This window comes from Mixophyes fleayi, chromosome 5 (assembly GCF_038048845.1).
Source record: "Mixophyes fleayi isolate aMixFle1 chromosome 5, aMixFle1.hap1, whole genome shotgun sequence".
NCBI lineage: Eukaryota > Metazoa > Chordata > Amphibia > Anura > Limnodynastidae > Mixophyes > Mixophyes fleayi.
Window position 1 is genome coordinate 180989285 of NC_134406.1, and position 19442 is coordinate 181008726.

Here is a 19442-nt window from a genome sequence, read left to right on the forward strand (position 1 = left end):
TATGACGCGCTCAAAATCTGCAGATACATGCCTTGATGAATCAGGCCCATATTGTGTAGTGTGAATTATTTTATTTCCAGGATAACGGGGAACTAGTGAGCTGTGGGCCCCGGTTCCCTCCCCCCTTCTTCCCAGCACCGAGACCCACAGCTCACTAGTTCCTCCTCTGTGGGGATGGTTTGGGTTGGATTGGTTAATTCTAGTATGCAGTGATTAATTTCTTGAAATTCTGTTTAATATGTAGTCAGTTAATATATGAATACGTTTTAGGTGTTCATGGAAGATAATGCTTGTGCCTTAATTTTATTTAAGTGATGTGCGTCATGTTGACTGGGTAAAATCATACCTGAGTATTTGGAATGAGCTGCAAGCGTACATTAAGGAACATCATACTACTGGGACTTCATGGGGAAATTCAGTAAGTACATTCCTATTCCAAACATCTTTAATGCTGTAATAGTTGTTTTTCATTAATTTTGTCTTTTTTTCATTTGTTGCTAACTTTTCAGTATGCAATTATGGTTTACATGACAAAAGTTAAATATTTATTTTACAACTACTCTAATATAAATCTACCATTTCAGGCTTAAAAGCCAAGTAAAGTCATTTGTTCCAACTTATTTGTATTTAAAAGCTAAATGATATACATTATATAATTGATGTGTTTATGTTTAAATAAATCTGTCAAGTAGACCTGCACTAATCTGAAGCTGTTTAAAGTCAGAGCTTGTGTGATTGGCGTGCGCTCTAGTAAGTAACAGAATTGATCAGTATATAGAGTGCATCAGATTTGTAGATTCACAGTTTGCATAAGGGAGTTGCCATTGATGTCACAAGTATATCTGTCATGCACTGTTTTATTACTTGAGCTTTTTGTTTGGCCTATACAACAAAGGTGTATAATGTATTTGTATGGGGTGCATGTGTATGAATGATGATGTTATTTGTGTATGGCTTTGAAAAATATTGCTGTTAAGTGACGTACTGAAGTCTATACTAATAGTAGACCATCTATTCAATGTAGTCTAGTTTGTAGTCTAGTTTGAAAAATAAACTGGAAATCAAACTAAGTAGAGAGAATCAAAAATTCAAGAAGTCCTTCCCACGGTCTAAGATGCTAATGGCTGGAGGACATACATATATAAGTGAAGTACGGCTTTCCAAAGGAACATCTGTGAAGCAACATACATTTCTGTAAGTTTAATTAGGTTTTAAATGGGTTCTGATAGCTTTGCTTAATATAATAAAAGCCTGAGTCCATTATATAACTCATTCCTCCAGCAATCAACCATTAAGAAAGGCAGATGTCAAATTTTTGTACCAATAATACAAATGTTGAAAATAATTTGTACAGTGAAGGCAAAACAAATGCAATGTTAATTCCAAACTGTATACGGAATGATGTCCATATAAAAAAAAGCTCTTGGACAACAAGCTTGTGAGTATCACATGTGCCAGTGTTTAGTAATAGACCTATGAGTCTGCAGTTACTTTATATAGATCACTCTATCAGTACATCAGCATGCTATCTTTGTGTCTGTGTACTTTCCAAGTCATTTTATAAACAAAGCTGCAAAGGGGCAAAACCTATTTGCCAAAAAAAGAGAAGATACCCTTACAGCAAATACAAAGAAGAGATAGAAGGATCCACGTAAAATTATGAACTGTAGAATTTAGGATGTGTAACTTGGAAATAGCCTAAGGTCTCCAAAACAGGTTGAGGTATAGAAACAGGCAATCACGTTAAAATAAATGCTCTCTCATCCCCTTAAGTTCATATGCTCCCCTATGATGTATTTCACCCATTGCTCAATGTATATTTGCAGTAACCTTTGCTGAATTGTTTCCTGATGCTAAAAAAAAGCCTCTAATGTCAGTTCATTAATTCAGCACGAGATACTAGTCTCACACTGAAATGTTTGTCATTCATGACGTTTTAGCTTAGTCCCATCCCCGAACATTTATCTAGTGCTTCATTCCCATGACTCCATCCTTATATCATATATATATATATATATATATATATATATATATATATATATATATATATATAAGTAGGTGGACAAAATAGTCTTGATAGTAGGAGCAGACCAGGCAGACAAAGAGGCAAATCATGGATAGAAGTATTTCAAAAGGTAAAGTAACCCAAAACTCCCCAGATCTCAAGCCAATCGAGCATCTGTGGGAAGTGCTGGAAAAACAAGTCAGAGCCATGGAAGCCCCACCTCACAACATTCAGAACTTAAAGGATCTGCTGCTTATGTCTTGGTGCCAGATACCACAGGACACCTTCAGAGGTCTTGTGGACAGAGCCGTAATGAGGCAGATGCGGGTGGTCCCGTCGCCCAGGGCGCAAGGCCAATGGGGCCTCTGTACCTGCCTCTGTACCTTCACCCCTTCAGTTCTCCGCATGTGCGTTCCACTGACAGGAAGTTCGGCATTAAATGCCGAACTTCCTGTCAGTGGAACGCACATGCGTCCCACTGCGGAACTGAAGGGGTGAAGAATCTCTACAGACCTTCATGTAGTTTCTTAGCGCTGGGGGAAAATTACTTGCGTCGATGGTGAGAAGCAGAAGGGAGCCTTGGAAGGAGCCCTACCCTCCTTTGGCAAGGGCAGAAAAGCCAGGTCGTGAGACCCTTCCAGGATTACCCCAGTAATTACCATACACAACATTAGGCAGGTGTTTTTAATGTTATGGCTGATCGGTGTATACAGAGTGGTTGAAGTAGGCTGGTATAAGGTGGGATGCCATACCCCCACCTCTTGTAGTATCGCCTTCATTGAAAAGATATCAAAACCCATTCACTTACATCTCTCTCTCTTTCTCTCTCTCTGTATATATATATATATATACATATATATATATATATATATATATATATATATATATATATTTATATAAATTATTGTGGGGACCGTGTGCCTGGGTAGATTCGTTCAAATTTCACCTAGGCGAATTGTGGCAGCCAAACAGTGGTTTATTCAACTGATTGCAAAACAGACAGAGTAATTTATTAGAAGCACAGCGTAGGCACGTGATGGAAGTGCAGTTCCTAGTTTCCTAGTCACCAAACAAGATACAGGCACAGACCCCAAAATCACAGTTTATATAACACTGATTATTCCCACGGTCATGAAGCTAAGGGGGAGTGTATTAGGGCAGTAACTCGCTGGTGATTGGTAGTAATATGACCGGATAGGGATAGGAGGAGGCAGCCATACATATGGTGAGGAAGAAATGGATAATAAGATTTGCGGCTGTATGAAGGAAGATGGCTGGTCCTGGAGGTGGGGCCAGCCACTAAGTAACATACTGTCCCCCGCTGATACCCCTTGAGCCTGAGAGAGGCACACTCACCTTAATCCGCCTCTGCTTTGAATACTGGCACTATTCAAGCTGCAAAAGAGCTAGAGTTCATTACTTTCAATTGTTACAGGAGTGATTATGCTCATAAAGTGTTGCATCAAGTGTCTTCAGAGACTAATTGCTCCTATGTAATAATGGAGCAGCGTTCCCCCTAGTATCAAGACAGAACAGTGTCAGACTGGGGCATGAAGGGCCCATCAGTGGGAATGCAATGCTAGGGGCCCATGACTCAGTGTATGCTGCAGCTACACTGAAGGCTGGTGGCCAGCTGCTAGAGGGCATGTGGTAAGCCACCAGAGGCATGTACAGCCATTAGACAGGACGTGTTCAGCCAACATAGTGTATATATAAAAAAAAAGTATGCAAGTAAGGCCAAGTTCATATGTAAGATGTAAAAGAACTACAGGGATGAAATGTGTGTCAAAAAATAAACAACCAGTATTTTTACTGATAAACACATGCATGAATGAATACAAAAAGAAATACTTACATTTATGAATAATTAGAAACATAAACAGAACAGCAGCATTTGAATGAAAGCATGGGAAATAACCATCGCTTCACTCAAATTTATGAACATCTTTTCCTTTAAGACTGAGACGAAAAATATAAACAAAGTTCCTTGATATTCTAACATCTCCTTAAATAAAGGTTGTGCTTGTCAAAGACTGTTCAACATACCAACATATACTCCTATCCTTCCTTTCCTTCAGTGGTATTGCTGAAATAGTATAGGTAACAATAATTAAGCTGTTAGAGAAGCAGTTATTGGAAAAAAGAAGATGAATACGCAATGTATCAATTATCCATACTTGCCAACTCTCCCTGAATGTCAGGGAGACTCCCTGAAATAGGGGTGATCTCCCTCACTCCCTGAAGAGTCTGGCATTCTCCCTGATGCTGAGCCAGTACAAGACGTGGTTGGCTTCGCCATCTGTGGCATGATGACACAGTTCAGAAATTGTGTCTAATGTCCATGTATTGATGCCTATGAAGGTGGCCATTTTCATGGAGACTAAGATTTAATCAAAGACTGACAGGTAAGAAAGACAACATGACTTCAGTAATGGAGACAGAAATGTAAAAGACACTTTAGTCTCTAGAGATTCATTAGCTGCTTTTCTTTAACGCATAATTGCCTACTGTCCCGGAATGTCCCGGAGATTCCTGCATTTCTGGGAGACCTCCCGGGAGACCAGGACAACCTCCCGGTTCTCGCCCCGCAATAGGTAAGTGGCAGAGGGCGTGGCTTAATGACACAAATATTGCAACATCTTAGCCCCACCCCATGTTGTTATTGGCCAAAATTGTGACAATCGTTTAGGGAACGGTGCCAGAATGATGCGATTTGTTGAGCCCCGACCCCGCACGACCACCTGCTGTGGGATCTCCCTGAAGCCAACGAGGAAAAGTTGGCAAGCATGCAATTATCATATCAAATATGACATTTCTAGCAATGTCCGTTTCGAAGTGAAGCAGAAATGATTATAACCATTCCTGGACAATCCTTCATCTCAATCGATTTTTTTTTTTACTCATTTAAGCTTTGCAAGTATTCTTTAACCTGCTCTTTCACCTGCTAATGTAAAGAAATGTGTACACAGCAGACAGACTTGTATATCCCTTTACTTGTGTCTTTCCTGGCCTCACTTGTTGCTACTTCTTGCTCTCTGTGTTTTTGGGATATGCTGTGGATTTTAGGAATATAGGAATATATATTAATTTTATTATATATTATACAGGAGTATGGTCATATTGTGATTTATTATATTTCTGGCCTAAATTTTAAATTTTTTAAGAAGTATAGACAATATAAATGCCTTAATGTTTATATATTCTATTTTTATCTTAGGCTGGGTACACACTAAAGTGTTTTCAGTCGATTATCAGGCCAATCAAACTATAAACGACCATTCGGCAGATATCGCATTCGTGTGTAAGCTGCAATGATAAACGCTCCAAAGCTCATCGTATCATTTCATTTGATTTTTAAAGTGGACTAAAAACGTGGTTCAACGATGGAACAATATCGTTCCAATTCTGCAGTGTGTATGCACTCATGACCGGCTGTGTCCATAGATCTTTAGCAGAGTAACGATCTTTTCAGCCGATGGTTTGACAGATGAAGGGCACAGATCTGAAGGTAAATTGTGTAAAATGTGTTTAGTGTGTACACATGAATCGGCATGCTGATCGGGACTTTTTTTTTTAAAAAAATAAAAATAAATTAATCTTTGGTAAAATCGTTAAGGAAATCTTATCGGGAGAAATTGTCTGTCATGAGAACCCAGCCTTGGGGGCATATTCAATTGTTGGCGTTACAGCCTAAAGTAATGCGCCCCGCGCACTATTACCGTCATTACGGTAATAGCGCGCGTAAATACCGATATTACGGTACTTTTCACGCTGGATTTCAGCTCGCAGCTCAGGGAGCTGTGAGCTGATATCCGGCTTAGATTGCCGTAATAATGGTAATACTTTTTCGGGAAAAGTAAACAATTGAATATGCCCCTTAGAGTTAGGTTTGCACTAGAAGATTAGATATCCCTATAGTGACAGTGGTCTTCTTAGTATTTTTTACAGATAGTTAATCATCCACCTCCCCCACACACCCCTCCCCTGGTTTTTTCCAATCCCTCCCCCAATAACATTAAGGCTCCTTTGATCTTCTGTTCTTTGCTCTCCAATTGGCTTCAACTGGCAGCGTTGTAATGTCATTAGTTGAAATCCACAACGCTTAAAGGTGTTAAATGTGCAGGGAGATTAACGCCTTTCAACATTGTCTTTAGATTGCACAGTGTGGGCCCCTGCCCCCCTATCGAAGGAGCCCTCAGGCAGTGGGGGCCAACAGGGATATTCCCGGAACCCATGTGGGCCAGTCCAACTGTGGCACAGAAGCATTTGAGTTCTATAAATGATATTCAAAGCGCCCATCTCCCTTACAAAGTAATACATTCAAAATAGGCACAGCCAAAACCGTCAACATTTTAAGAATCTCTATTTGTTTTTATTATGTTTGGCTTTGTAAAAATTATTAAGCTACTGATTAAGCAGTTTGTACTACTTTATACTGCCAGGCCTGCATGGTGACTCAGTGGTTAGCACTCCTGCCTCACAGTGCTGGGGTCCTAGGTTTGATTCCCGACCAGGTAAACTCGTCTGCGTCCTCTAGATGCTCCGCTTTCCTCCCACACTTCAAAAACATACTGGTAGGTTAATTGGCTACTGATAAAAGTAACAATAATCTGTGTGTGTGCGTGTGTGTTAGAGAATTTAGACTGAAAGCTCCATTGGGGCAGGGACTGATGTGAATGACAATATTCTCTGTACAGCGCTGCTGAACTGGTGGCGCTATATAAATGATGATGATGATGATTATAGTGCCATGGAGGACTGCAGTTAGGAAATGCTAGTTTAGTCTCTGGTATTTCATATATTTAAAATGTAATGTATACGAAAGACAAGATGGATCAGAACTATTCCAGGCTTTACTAGTTTGTTGTCCAAACATGAATATTTTACATGTGTCGAGTTTTAAAATATAGAGAAGGAAAATCTACTCTAGAATTAACAGTTAAAGTCCTTTACCATAGCTGACCTTTCTTAAACACTAACAGCTGTACAGAGCAACTGTTCCTTTTATTTCAGTAGCACCTGCCAAAAAGTAAGTGACTTCCTTTAGTGATGTTATTGGATTGTGGATTGCTTCACTACAGGGGCTGCTAAGTGTAGAGACGAAGAAACCTAACAACAGCTGTGTCACAGCCTAACAAGAAGGGCTTAGAAAAGTATAGAATTGGCCACATTGGCTATCGTCACACTGACATGAAAACACTTGCAGAGTCCTAAAAACCACTGAACAACTGGTGGTGCTCAATGCCATTAAACACGTGTCAAGCATGTCGAGAAAAAAACATGTGTTAAAGAAATATCAGTCCTAGCAGGCCTAATACTAACAGCATTTAGAGGGTTTGTGAACCACAGATTCACAAACATTGGTTTATCAAGCATTAGGATGTGTGCATTGTGACATTTGGTATATGATATTTTACATATGAATGTGCATTTTCACTGTAATTTTCAAGCATTAAGAAATATATGAACACTGAAAATGTAGAAGTCAAACACAATTTTAGGCCTTAAATCCTCTTTTTACGTTTTAATCTAATTAAAGAACTCCAGCACAAAGGGCTAAAGCTGGGTACACACTGCAGAAAATTTCTTCCGATGCGATATTGTTAACGATTTTACCAACGATTGAAAGTCCCAGTCAGCATGCCAATTCCTGTCTACACACTATAGACCAGGGTTGTCCAACCCGTGGCCCGCGGGCCGCATGCGGCCCAGCACGCCTGTAAATGTGGCCCAGAAAGAGTTTTGGTTGTGGCAAGGGGGCAGCACTGTTAATGGAAAAAAAAATCCTGCAAAAAAAAGAAAAGAAAATACTTATCTTGCGGTCACGCGGTCATGTCAGTTGGTACTCCGGCTCCCTCCCTTGTCTCCTCCTCCGTGCGGTGCTCGCAGTGAATGTCGGGCGTGATGTCATCACGCCCAACATCCATTGCGGAGCGCAGCACAGAGGAGTCACCCGTGCGAGAAGAACAATCAGCAGCACAGAGGAGACACCCGTGCGAGAAGAACAATCAGCAGCACAGAGGAGACACCCGCGCGAGAAGAGCAATTAGCAGCACAGAATTGGAGAAAAGAAGAGAAGAGGACAGGAGAACAAGCCGATTAAAAGGTAAGTTAAGGGGGATTTTTTTTATTATTTCAAGGGACGCTGACCAGTGAATAAAAGTCACCTGGTCCTGAAGCATCATGGACCTTATCTCCCTGCTACATACTTCTACTTGTAATACTAATGGGGCATTATATATTATTCTCTTTGGCCCATTATAAGTTGTTATCCCTTAACTAACATAGTGGTGTAATTAGCAAAACAGGTCACAATTTGGGGTCACAGTGATGTATATGTCAGGTACCGCAGGCCTGGTCAGGGCACCCTGATATACAATGCCTGGCACTTTATTGATATTGCATCAAAAACAATACAAAAAGTGATTATAGTATAATAACTAGAGGATTTTTTGAACAGGGCGATTGAAAGGTAAGTAAAGGGGGATTTGAAAAAAAAAAGTGATATATATATATATATCACTTTTTTTCTCATATATATATATATATATATAGATATATATATATATATATATATATGTTAACTATGGTTTTTTGGATGATCAGCTATCGTTATTGTTAGTGTATCTTATGCGTGGCCCAAACCAACTCGTCGTCTTCCAATGTGGCCCGGGGAAGCTAAAAGGTTGGACACCCCTGCTATAGACGGTTTACAGGATTTACCTTCAGATCTGTGCTCTTCATCTGTTATAACCATCAGCTGAAAAGATTGTGACTCTGTAAACTTTATGGAGATCTGCCTATACAGTTAAGCTGGGTACACACTACAGAAATTTCAACCAACTTTTTATGCTGAGCGATTTTACATGCAATCGATGTTCCGATCGCTCGGTCCATGGACTGCATACACACTAGCCTTGTTTAGGACGATAAAGGGAAGAGCGGACGTCCCTTTAGCCACTTTTTACAGCCATGTTGTCGTGAGCAATGACTGTAATTTCGTACTCACTGTTGTGGATCGGTTGGAAGTTTATACACACTACACAACGGAAATGAGATTGGAACGAAAATATTAAACGGTACGACCAACCAAATGAGGCAACAATCGTCCATTTGGGCAGACTTTTGACCATCGTGTCACTGCACACACTGACCCGACTTTTGAACAAGCGGTCGTATGTCGGCTGTTTGAGCCGATTAATGGATGAAAACTGTGTGTACCCAGCTTAAATCCTGAGTGCATACACACTTCAGAATTTGCCCATCATCATTCCATCGTTTATAGAGATTTTTAGTCCAGTTATAAAATCAAATCAAATGACAAGATGTGCGTTGGAACGATAAAACATGATCCTTGGAGTGTACATACTAATGTGTTATCGGACCTAATGAACGATTTTCGTGCGATTGGCACGATAATCAGGTGAACAAACTGTAGTGTGTAGCCAGCCCAAGGCTGTGCATCTTGCTATACAATGCAAGTTTGTAGCTTTAACACACAACCTTTTAAATCATATAGTGAAGGAGACTATCAGGTAGCAGTGACCCCTGCTGCACAGAATGATATAAAGACAACTCTGAGGTTAAGGGTTTGTTTGTTAAATTCCTCCAGCTAGACAAATCCATTCTATTGGACTGGATGTCAGCTCTCAATGATACATCACCTTTAATTAAACATATATGTCAATGACTTGTATCTCATTCAATAACATATACATTATTGGTGGATTTCAGAAAGACCTCACAGTTTAAGAAAATAAGAATGTCATTTGCCAGCAGATATATTCAATAACCTAATGCAGTCATAGGCAACTTCACTTCAGGGGCTGAATGGAAGGCCCTCTACCTTCATCACACGCTTAATCTCAGTAATAAGTTAAAACAAAACATTTAATCAGAGACACTTATCTGTAATAACATATGAGCAGGCATTTTAAATAAGTGTTACAAGCAATAACAGCACGGTGGCTAAGTGGTTAGCACTTCTGCCTCACAGCGCTGGGGTCATGAGTTCAATTCCCAACCATGTCCTTATCTGTGTGGAGTTTGTATGTTCTCCTTGTGTTTGTGTGGGTTTCCTCCGGGTGCTCCGGTTTCCTCCCACACTCCAAAAAAACATACTAGTAGGTTAATTGCCTGCTATCAAAAATTGACCCTAGTCTCTCTCTGTCTGTCTGTGTGTGTGTGTGTGTGTGTGTTAGGGAATTTAGACTATAAGCTCCAATGGGACAGGGACTGATGTGAGTGAGTTCTCTGTACAGCGCTGCGGAATCAGTGGCGCTATATAAATACATGGTGATGACGATGATAAATAACAAATCTGACAATAAAGCAGGATAGAGCTGGGGCTGCAGATGAAGACCCTAGGCCACCTGTTGCCCTTCACTGAGCTAAAGTAGCATAAACGCTATATACCAGAAGGATTCTGGGTAGAAAGATTTCTTGGTTGTTCTTCTGTTACACTTTTGATTTATTTGCAAAGCAGCCTCCAGTTTTACATTACAATAACTGCTATAAGGAGGCTAGTTCATACCTAATCCACTACCAACTTACAGTACTATCAGCCCTGACAAACACTGGAAATATTTACACAATGGGGATTATTTAATATGATTGTGCAATGTGCACATCTGTGCTGTAACCAGTAGCAACCAATTAGATGATTGCTTTCATTCCTTGAACTACACAAAAATGATAGAATGTAATTGGTTGCTATGGGTCACAGCGCAATTGTGGGCACAGCACCAATTTATTAAAAAGCTTATTAGTCGGCATTGTGATAAAATATATAAATAAAAAGTATTCCGCGCTTAAACCTAAATAATGAGATGATAGGTAACTTGAAAAGGAAAATTTTATCGAGAAAATGCAATAATACGTCATGTGTTAACATGAGCACATGTAAAATAAATAAAATAAAATCAATAAGCTAAATATGGCATGTACATAATGACAATCATTACACGCAGTACAATAGGTGATACAATAATAGGTGCATAGAGCAATGTCCAGCTTAGATGGGTATGTTCAAATAAATGATAAATTGGTTACAGTCCTGGAAGATGGCACAGTCCAGTGTAACTTGGCTAGATGCCCAGGGTGTAGAGTGGATTACAATACTTGCGCTTAGTAGCAGTCCAGAGATCCGGGGATCGTCCTGTTTATCCAATGCGCAATGTTGATGGTGAGCGGGCGATCCGAGCAGTGGTATAGTGTGTATTATCCAAAGTCCAATATAGAGGTATGCGGAGTAGCGGAGTAGTGGTGATCAGAATCACCGGATCTTTGTGGCGGCGTGTGTCCTAGCTTGGAACACACGTCTAAGCGGATGTGACGTACCGGATATGGAAAATCCGGGAGTGGCTGCTGATTTTCCAACGCGTTTCGTCACCTAGGTGACTTTCTCAAGGCATTGTGATAAAAGACAATGTTTTTCATGACTTTAATTGAATCACATCAGCTATATACTGTTAAGGAGCAAGCACAGGATTTTAGGGGATTCAAAATGTAAAAGGTTTATTTGAATCAAAACTACCAGATAGTAAAGGTATATAGGCACATCCAGAAACAACTTGTCACCAGAGAAAATAAAGTTGATTAAACCAGAAGAAGTATATATACCAAAGGGAGTGTGTTTTCAAAAATTGGCAAGCAGTGCACACCATCCCTCACTTATGTGTAACTTTGTACCAGATATATAATCTATTAGCGCTGTGTATTTTTTCTATATAATCTTTTAGAGCTTATCTGTATAAATTCAGTTGATCTGTATCAAGACAGATTTCCTTCAGGTCCAAATGATACCAAAGAGAGTGTATCTCATAGATGGCAAACAGTGCACGCCATCCCCACTCATGTGTAACTGCGTACCAGATGAAAAATCTTTAGGGCTTATCTGTATAGATTCCAGTAATCTGTATCAGGACAGGCTTCCTTCAATCTCAAGTAGGGACTGTGTACATGGTTTGATATGTCCTTCCTCACAGCAAACAGACAGGGCGTGTCTGTGTCAGTGCGAAAAAAAAATAATAAATATATATATATATATTATTTTATATTTATATATATATATATATATAAAACTATATATGTGTGTATATATATATATATATATATATATATATATATATATATATATATATATATAATATAAACACAAGTATAGCCTACAAACTATATTGTACTGTCACTATTATACAGTTTGGATCTGGATGGGCTATACAGCACCACCTGGTGGCCATACTTGGTAATACAGACCCACCACACACTTGTTTTTAGCATCTTTTGGCCACTATTTATTTCACTTAAGAGGAAGGTGGAATGGGTTTTACCAGCAGCATGTAATCCACTCTAAACATGCCACTGTTCACTATCAGTTTATCACACAATTAATCTGATATATCTTTGTACCAGAAACATTTGAATGCAGACCCATTGTACAATTGTTAAAGGTTTCTGTCATTTCTTTATTAAATCATTTTACATATGAATGAAATATAATCAGTTTGGGTTTGTGATGCATTTGACTTTTATTGAGTGGTGATGGACTGCCATTTACACTGTTGGTGATCATGGGGAGATACCGGGATGGGTCAGTATAAACACTGATAGAAGTAAGCAGGTGACATACTGAGATACTTCTGAACAGAGTCGCACAGAGTAAACTCTGGATAAACAAGCATGTTTGCCCAGACACCAAAGAAAAGCATAGATCTCCTCTTTCAATGACAATAACAGAAGTGCCTGCACATCAGCTGTTTCGTCTTGTAATTTCTATACATGAATGCACATGCAGACAGGTGGCTGTAAGAACGTGGTGAATAGGACAAGCATCTACATTTACAGAAGAAACACCTTAACAAAGGATCAGTGTCTGTGTGACAATCCACCTGTTCTCCATAGATGATATCTGATATGTAGTGTTCTCTAGGGCTTACCATGTGTTCCATAAAGACAGAGCATCTATAAAGACACAGCAGACACGTGTAGAGAGTAGGAGGGGGCACTAATTTCCTAGCCTCATATGCCCTGCAAGTACTACAATGCATAAAATATATTGTTTGTGTCTGTTTCCTAAAATGTATAATATAAGTACAATATAACATTTGTGAACTAAGTGAATCTAAGTTCATTGTATATATTAAAAAAAAAACAATCTGGTGGGGGTACCCCATGACAGTAACGACTCAACAATGCACTCCACTTTGCGCTCAAAACTCATGCAGATGGGAAATTCAAGGTGTAGGGGATAACTACACCCCCTTGACCTGTTTGAAACAAGTGACATAATTGCAGTGTGGGACTGTTTCAGTCATTGGGAATGCACACTAATCCGCTGCATGGTAGGTATGCTTGGTTTTCAAGCCAAGCTAAATATCTAGTTTAGGGTGTAGTTATCATCTAAGAAATTTGGCCCTGGAACCTGATTTAAAATACTGCCAACTGTGCCTCTCATCTGAGCCATGTGAAAAATATTCCCGCAAAACACCTGTGTATAAAGCTATACAGTTACTCCTGGAAATAATATTATAATTCAATTATCTTTGTCATATTCATTTTCTATCTTATCTATTTTTCCCTATGTGAACACTGCATCACATCCTATATTTCTACTTTTAAAGTAGGTTATTATTATTATTATTATTATTATTATTATTATTAATTTTTATTTATAGGGCGCCACTAGGTATCCGTAGCGCCGTACAGGGACAGACAAAATTACAATACAAAGGTGAGACAGCACAATACAGTAAACAAAATGCACAGTAACTCAGTGAGCTCAAAGCACAGCTAGAGGGGCGGGGGAGGGGAGAGGGGAAGGTCCCGCATACGGCGGAGCCCAAGAGGGAGGGCACGGATGGCAGGGAAACCCCCAGAGTGGAGAGGAGGGAGCAGATGTTGTTTTCCCCATGCTGAAGTTATCACAGGTCAGGAATCTCAATATATAGGGCTGTATCCCCCATAAGTTGCATTGTGTAAGCGTTACTGTAACTACGTGATGTACTTCTCTGAACACCTATGTTCTAGAACACTGCTTGATATGTTTGCAAAATGTACAAAAATGCACAATTTCCTTTCTATGTTCATAACAATAATACATGATATACTCATTATTTATTTATACAGTTGTTTTCAAAAGGGGACCCTCAGTACAACGTGACATCAGGATCAAGTCATCCTTCTCCACCCCCTCCGCCTCCACCTCCACCTCCAGGACCTCCTCCAATGTCTGATATTTTTTCCAGTAAACCCAAAGATGATGTCTCTCAAGATCGATCGGCATTGTTTGCTCAGCTCAACCAAGGGGAGGCTATTACGAAAGGTTAAGAAATAAGAAATGCATATACATGGATTAGAGCTGGTTGTTCATTGTCTCCCGTTAAAACATAAATGACATTGCTGTTTCATGCTAAGGGTCATATTCAATTGTTCCCGTTGATCGCTGCGTAAAAAGTATGACCGTTATTACGGTAATACTAAGCCGGATTACAGCTCGCAGCTCCCTGAGCCGCGAGCTGATATCCAGCGTGAAAGGTACCGTAATAACGGTATTTACACGCACTATTACCGTAATGATGGTAATAGTGCACACGCCGCGTTACTTTGGCAAGTAACACCAACAATTGAATATGTCCTAAATGCCCTAACTAATAACACATAAAGGGGCATTTATAAAATCTGTTCTAAAATTAGCTGGGAAATAAACACGTTTCTTCTCATAGCAACCATTTTCTAATCTACACCAGAAATATTACAGAATCTGATTGTTTGCTGTGGGGGACACCACCTTTTCTATACAGTTACTTCTAGAACAGCTTTCATACATTTCCCAAAGAGGTTTATTGAATGAAAAGGGAAAGCACACACAGTAAAAGAAAAAAACAACATACATTATTCCCTTTACCAGACGCCTGGTTTTGTCATGCAAGGTAGCAGTCCTATTATTTATTGGCAGAGTCACTAAAAGAAAGATGGTAGTGAAGCCATTTTGCATTACTACGGACCCCAATCAACAGAGTTCATCAACTGAAATTTAGTCAACAACTAAAAATATAATACAGTTATGTATCTGATTTGCATCTGTTTGCATGTATTGATTGCAGTTTACTAAATCACTTCCTTCTAGTATATGATATATCAAACTTAACCATCAGCGGTTTATTAAGCGTTGGTCATAGGAGTTTTTTGTGGTCTCAATTCACTTCCTGCAATACTATGGATCACCCATGTTTAATAAGTCAAGTGATCCATTTCATCCAATAATCATCTGATAGCATTGTCAAAGTGTACAAGAAGCTCCAGTGCAATTCTTAGCAAACAGACATTTAAACATCCACTGCAGAGCCATAACTTCTTTGAATTCTAGCGCCTGGGGCGAGAAAGACAAATCCGCCCCCCTAGTCCTCAATTTAAACCAATGAACCTAAATTATTGGTAAATTCCGCCCCCCTTCAGGGTTGCGGCCTGGGCGGTCGCCCCTGTCGCACAGCCCTAGTTACGGCCCTGATCCACTGTCTTCCAAGACATGAGTTTGAGTGTACTGACGTAACACAGTACAAAACATTAAGCTTACAGTCTGTAGACAGGAACTGCAATTCAGCCAAGAATCAGTGTAACTAGCAGCAATATATATTGTGCGTTACATTATACAGTAGATTTTTCATATATGTAAGTATACAATTAAATAAATTATTGGCAACACTACATATTGTAATGCAATTACAATCGCCTTGATTGCTAATGAGAATTTAGGATAAGGTTAAATAGGCCTCAGCACTCGAATTGCCAGCACTTATATATCTAGAAACCCATTAGCGTTCTTTGCAACAGCGTGACATCACCCTTAAGGGTAAGAGAGAAGGAGAAAGATATAAAAAATACTAAATGAATTTGTAAAACATATATTCACTACACATTCAAATGTATATCTATTATGTGTCAATACACGAACCACAACCAATACATTTAATGTGTTTTAATACTTCAATCCCTAAATTGTAATAATTACTATAGTCCTCTTACTTTGTGGAAAAAATGCAAAATTATGTATGTAACCTAATATCTATGAATTACAAAGGATGGAGGTATTTTTTCCTTGCGTCCCGCAAAAAGGTGATGCCTTCACAAGCTCAGGTGAAGCCTTCACAAGCTCAGGTGAAGCCTTCACAAGCTCAGGTGAAGCCTTCACAAGCTCAGGTGATGCCTTCACAAGCTCAGGTGATGCCTTCACAAGCTCAGGTGATGCCTTCACAAGCTCAGGTGATGCCTTCACAAGCTCAAGAGATGTCGTCACAAACTAGGAGTGAGCCTTGGTGTGCAGATACAGGAGAATCTAGGATGAAATTTGTGGAGTGAAATAGCTGTGTGTCTCTACAAGGAATGCCATTAAAATATATCATCTCCACCGCTTTGTGTCATTTCAATATCCTTGCTTCAAAAAGAAATCTCACTTCTGCTCCACAAAATGAGGCAAATGGTGCACCTTCACCACACTAACTCCCTCTAACTCCCCCCTTAGCAAACTTCTCCTCTGCAAATGGTACCATGCACTTTGGGGGAAACCTAAGCACACCTAAGCAAATTATAGCAACACTACATATTGTGATGCAATTACAATCACATTGAGTATAACCATTTTTGGAGCTGTCATGTACCCAAAGGATACAGGATTTCCATCAATCTTCTATTAATGAAATGAAGTCCAGCTTACTGACCCATCCACTTCAAAATGTAACTCATCTGATATTAACTTTCTAACAGTATTCTATTATATTCTCTGTAACTTCACTTGAAGGAAATTTAGTGTTAAAATTATATTTATATACTACATTTTTGACCATATGAGTCAATTTATCTTTTTTTTACATCATGCACATGGCCCATAGCTCTTATCTTACAAATATCAGGTAATCCATTCCACCCTTTGGATCTTGCAATCTTTAGTTAATTAGCTATTAACCCTACTGATGAGATATCAATGATTCTGCATATAATGTGTCAGAGGGGATGCGTGCTATCCTTATACTTGATTCTTGTAAGCAATAAAAGTGATATTACCTAAATTTTCGATCCACAGTGCTGCTGTTTATTCATATATACTTATCATTGGTGGCAATGAACAAGCCTGGCTGAGCACCTATAACCTCCCCTACACACACACACACACACACACACACACACACACACACACACTGCAATGTGAACAGTTACACTGCTGTCATTTGGATTAAAAACATACTAGTAGGTTAATTGGCTGCTAACAAAATTGACCCTAGTTTGTGTTTCTGTCTGTCTGTGTGTGTTAGGGAGTTTAGACTGTAAGCTTCAGTGGAGCAGGGACTGATGTGAGTGACAAATATTCTCTGTACAGGGCTGCGGAATTAGTGTCGCTGTATAAATAAATAAATGATGATGATGATGATGTTGGGAAGTATATAACCCACTATATGATTTCATTACGCAGGTCTGAAACATGTTTCTGATCACCAGAAGACTCATAAGAACCCTACACTGCGTGGCCAAGGGGTACCAAACCAATCGCCCACAAAAAGTCATACTCCAAGCCCCACCTCTCCCAAATCTCTTCCTAAACAGGTCTATGCCCCTCTGCTAGAGCTTGAAGGAAAGAAATGGAGAGTGGTAAGATTTATTTGCCAAATTAGTCCATCATGAATACATCCATTTAAAGGGGGCTGTTGGTTTTGTTACACACTTAGAATAGAAAGTAATAACCTTAGTGTTTTTTTGGAAATTAAAAAAAAATTGTTATTGAACTCTACATAAAGTAGAAGTAAGCTGAAAAGAATGTATTGCCCAATTATTGTCAATGCTTCCCTTACTTAGTTGCATGAGAAATTGATATTTTATGAACGTAAGTTTATTATCAATAATAAAACAGGAATACACACATATCAGAGCATTGTACTAAGAGATATAGTAAACATAAATATATCAGTAGGATTGCTAGGTTCTAGGGCCATGTGAGATGCATTGTTACATTGGAAAATGATCTGAGGTTAAAAAATAATATCAGTTCAACACTATATATGATACAGCCCACAATAGATTCATTCTGTATATGAATTAAACAACGAATAAGATAAATTGCTTTATATTTTACTGCTATTAAATTATACTCTAATATGTCAGACATCTGTCCTCTGAAATTGCTCAGGTTATGGTGCTGTCTCCGGGCTACCAAGTGATCTTTAAGGTTGAAGTGTTACAGGTGCAGATAATGCACTAGTCCTTATTTGGTCAAATGTTTTTTTTCTCTGATTATGGAAAAGTTCCAGCGGTAACTGTTTCTTTTCAGCTGTGATCTTATCCATGATATCTTTCTAATTTTAGGAGTACCAGGAGGGAGTAGACAGCTTAGTGATTTCCGAGACTGAGCTGAAACAAGTGGCTTACATTTTCAAATGCAAGAAAAGTACACTACAAATCAAAGGAAAAATAAATTCCATAATAATAGGTACTACAGTAAGAACATGTTATGTTATAAACTGCTGGTAATGCTGGTTGTATTTTATCTTTTCTATGAGTGCTGCTTTCTAGTACAGAAAATGTGCTTCACTTAGAATAAAAATTATCCAACATTAAGTCAGAAAAGTTTAGGATGCTGAAATGAAATGTAGGGGCATAGTTACTAAACTGCGGGTTTGAAAGAGTGGAGATGTTGCTTATAGCAACCAATCAGAATCTAGCTATCATTTATTTAGTACACTCTACAAAATGACAGCTAAAATGTGATTGTTTGCTATAGGCAACATCTCTACTTTTTCAAACCCGCAGTTTAGTAAATATACCCCTGTGTGTTTTTCACATTCAGAGACACTGCCTGGGTGTCAAAAGTGGATTATTATTATAATTATTATTATTACTGTTACTAGTATGCTTTATATAACTAGTGCTTAACAAACAGGAATAATTATTATACATTTCGCTATGGTTTCGAGGAAGGTGGGCTGCATCTCAGTCATGTCAGACTTTTAAAACTCGTAATTTGTTTCCAGGTCTCAAGACCTGCAAATGTGTCTATTCAATGCAGGCCACAAATAAATTATTTGTGCCAACTGGCTAGTTATTATTATTATTATTATTATTATTATTATTATTATTATTATTTCTGCACTTCTTGTACAGAAGATGTTGTATTGCACCCAAATGTGGATTTCTTGTGGGGTTAGAAATATGCACGCAGTGCAGTTTAGATACTAACCTTGAGTCAGTGAATTGAATAGAACAGACATTCTCCCAGAAAGAAATCAGCCAGATAGCAACAAAGACAAACAAATAAATTATTCCAGAGCTGTTTTGCCAAGACCCAAATAATCTAAAAAAATGACCTTATTTACCATGAATTTTTATATTAAGACGACATTTTTTTAAAAAAATCATAGGAGACTTTTTCTCCTCAGGCTGTGACTGCTCAGAG

General features: G+C 38.8%; 1 protein-coding gene across 1 annotated transcript in view; it reads left to right on the top strand.

Annotated features, from left to right (window-relative positions):
* The window catches only part of CAP2 (cyclase associated actin cytoskeleton regulatory protein 2), a 108696-nt gene that overhangs the window by 73099 nt on the left and 16155 nt on the right, over positions 1-19442 (top strand). Inside the window, exons 7-10 of the mRNA XM_075213109.1 lie at positions 313-418; positions 14132-14327; positions 17469-17644; positions 18356-18479. Coding sequence (XP_075069210.1) covers positions 313-418; positions 14132-14327; positions 17469-17644; positions 18356-18479 — 602 coding nt within the window. The remainder of the gene's footprint in view (positions 1-312; positions 419-14131; positions 14328-17468; positions 17645-18355; positions 18480-19442) is intronic.